Raw genomic sequence first — 2,871 nt, 5'->3', positions numbered from 1 at the left:
TATACACTTGATGGTAAGGTCCTAGGGAGTGTTGCTGAACAAAGAGACCTTGGAGTGCAGATTCATAGCTCCTTGAAAGTGGAGTCACAGGTAGATAGGATAGTGAAGACGGCATTTGGTATGCTTTCTTTTACTGGTCAGAGTATTGAGTACAGAAATTGGGAGATCATGTTGCGGCTGTACAGGACATTGGTTAGGCTATTGTTGGAATATTGCGTGCAGTTCTGGTCTCCTTCCTGTTGGAAAGATGTTGTGAAACTTGAAAAGGTTCAGAAAAGATTTACAAGGACGTTGCCAGGTTTGGAGGATTTGAGCTATGGGGAGAGGCTGAACAGGCTGTGGGGCTGTTTTCCCTGGAGCGTCGGAGGCTGAGGGGTGACCTTATAGAGGTTTACAAAATTATGAAGGGCATGGATAGGATAAATAGACAAAGTCTTTTCCCTGCGGTGGGGCAGTCCAGAACCAGAGGGTGAGAGAGGAAAGATATAAAAGCGATCTGCGGGGCAATCTTTTCACACAGAGGGTGGTACGTGTATGGAATGAGCTGCTAGAGGATGTGGTGGAGGCTGGTACAATTGCAACATTTAAAAGGCATTTGGATGGGTATATGAATAGGAAGGGTTTGGAGGGATATGGACCGGGTGCTGGCAGGTGGGATTAGATTGGGTTGGGATATCTGGTCGGCATGGACGGGTTGGACTGAAGGGTCTGTTTCCATGCTGTATATCTCTATGACTCTATAATTAGGCCATTGAGCCCCTTGAACCAGTTCTGCCATTAGATCATCATCGTAGGTACACATCCTTATTCAACTTTTCCTTACTTGTTCTATGATCCTAAATGCTGTTACTTAAAATTAAATTCCACTGATTCGCATCACGTAATGATTCTGCAATTGGTTTTGCTTCTAATAGATGCTGAAAACGAGAATGATGTTACGGAAAACAGGGGAACCACGGGAACTCTACGCCCAAATCAGTAACATATTCAAATATGAAGGAATTTCCACCTTCTACAGGGGCTATGTGCCAAATATCCTAGGGATCATCCCTTATGCTGGTATCGACTTGGCAGTGTATGAGGTTGGTTTTTATTTGGGAAGTAGTAAACAAAAAAAAATACTAATGACTTCTATTTTTATTTAGACTGTCTTTTAATGGCAAATGGGCTGCACTAGTGGCAAGGATGGGTGTTGGGGGTATGGAGAAATAATTTGGATTTAAGTGGGTGGTGTGATGGCTCAGTGGTTAGCACTGCTGCCTCTCAGCGCTAGGGACCCGGGTTCAATTCCAGCCTCAGGCGACTGTCAGTGTGGAGTTTGCACATTCTTCCTGTGTCTGTGTGGGTTTCCTCCCGCAGTTCAAACATGTGCAGGTTAGGTGAATTGGCCATGCTAAAATTGCCCATAGTGTTCAGGGATGTGTAGGTTAGCTGCATTAGTCAGGGGTAAACGTAGAGTAATAGAGGGGAATGGGTCTGGGTGGGTTACTCTTCGGAGCATCGGTGTGGATTTGTTGGGCTAAATGGCCTGTTTCCACACTGTAGGGATTCTGTGATTCCAAAACACCTCCAAGCTCTCCACAGATAATTACAAACTTGTTTTAGTATGGTGACTGCAGTAAGGTAGGGGAAAGCAGCAATGTCTTGATTCAAATTGCACAAACAGCAGAGTACTGACCAATTAATCTGTTTGTACTGTTAGTTGGTGAAGCAACAAGACTTGGACTGCTGTTCCAAGGTACTACTACAAGTTATATTGTTGACCAAGTTTTTGTCATTAGTTGTCTTTTATTATCTTGCTAGGTTACAATTTGGCAGCATGATGGCTCAGTGGTTAGCACTGCTGCCTCAAGAGTGCTAGGGACACAGATTTGCCTCGGCTGACTGTTGGTGTGGAGTTTGCACGTTCTCCCCGTGTCTGCGTGGGTTTCCTCCGGGTGCTCTGGTTTCCTCCCACAATCCAAAAGACATGCAGGTCAGGTGAATTGGCCGTGCTAAATTGCCCATAGTGTTAGATGCATTAGTCAGGGGTAAATGTAGAGTAATAGAGTAGGGGAATGGGTCTGGGTGGGTTACTCTTCGGAGGCTTGTTTCCATACTGAAGGGAATCTAATTTTTGTTCTTGTGAAATGCTTTAGGAATATTTCCTTGTTTGAAAGCTGCTTTAAAAACACTGCTGCACTATTAGCAGATTATTTGCAATTAGACTAAATCCCTTTTAAGCCTTCTCGTTTCCATGTTTACTTGCACACAACTTCCATCGTGTATATTTTTACCATTGTACAGTTTAACTTCTGGTATAGTATTGGTGTTTGTTCATAATTCAGAGTTGCACAGCACGGAAACAGACCCTTCAATCCAACTTGTCCATGCTGACCAGATATCCTAAATTAATCTAGTCCCATTTGCCAGTATTTATCCCATATCCCTCTAAACCCTTCCCATTCATATACCCATTCAGATGCCTTTTAAATGGTGACATTGTACTAGCCTCCACCACTTCCTCTGGCAGCTTATTCCATACACGTACCACCCTCTGCGTGAAAAGATTGCTGCTCAGGTCCCTTTCAGTTCTTTCCTCTCTCATCTTAAACCTATGTCCTCTCGTTTTGACTTCCCCTACCTGAAAAAATATTCACCCTATCCATGTCCCTTATGGTTTTATAGACCTCTATAAGATTACCGCTTAGTCTTCGGTGCTTCAGGGAAAACAGCCCCAGACTATTCAGCCTCTCCTTGTAGCTCAGACCTTCCAATCCTGGCAGCATCCTTACGAGTCTTTTCTGAACCCATTCAAGTTTCACAATGTCTTTCCGATAGCAAGGAGAGCAGAGTTGAATGTAGTATTCCAAAAGTGGAGTCTTTATTTTA

The 2,871-nt window shown here is 43.8% G+C and overlaps 1 protein-coding gene across 1 annotated transcript in view; it reads left to right on the top strand.

Moving 5' to 3' along the window:
- LOC122541731 (calcium-binding mitochondrial carrier protein SCaMC-1-A-like) overlaps positions 1–1,884 on the top strand; it is a 17,708-nt gene extending 15,824 nt beyond the window's left edge. The window contains exons 8-9 of the mRNA XM_043678618.1: positions 915–1,082; positions 1,804–1,884. Coding sequence (XP_043534553.1) covers positions 915–1,082; positions 1,804–1,884 — 249 coding nt within the window. The remainder of the gene's footprint in view (positions 1–914; positions 1,083–1,803) is intronic.
- Positions 1,885–2,871: the final 987 nt, after the last annotated feature.

The sequence above is a fragment of the Chiloscyllium plagiosum genome, chromosome 38 (assembly GCF_004010195.1).
Source record: "Chiloscyllium plagiosum isolate BGI_BamShark_2017 chromosome 38, ASM401019v2, whole genome shotgun sequence".
In the NCBI taxonomy this organism is placed as follows: domain Eukaryota; kingdom Metazoa; phylum Chordata; class Chondrichthyes; order Orectolobiformes; family Hemiscylliidae; genus Chiloscyllium; species Chiloscyllium plagiosum.
The sequence above is the reverse complement of the archived record's forward strand: the minus strand, read 5'-3'. Positions and strand labels throughout refer to the sequence as shown.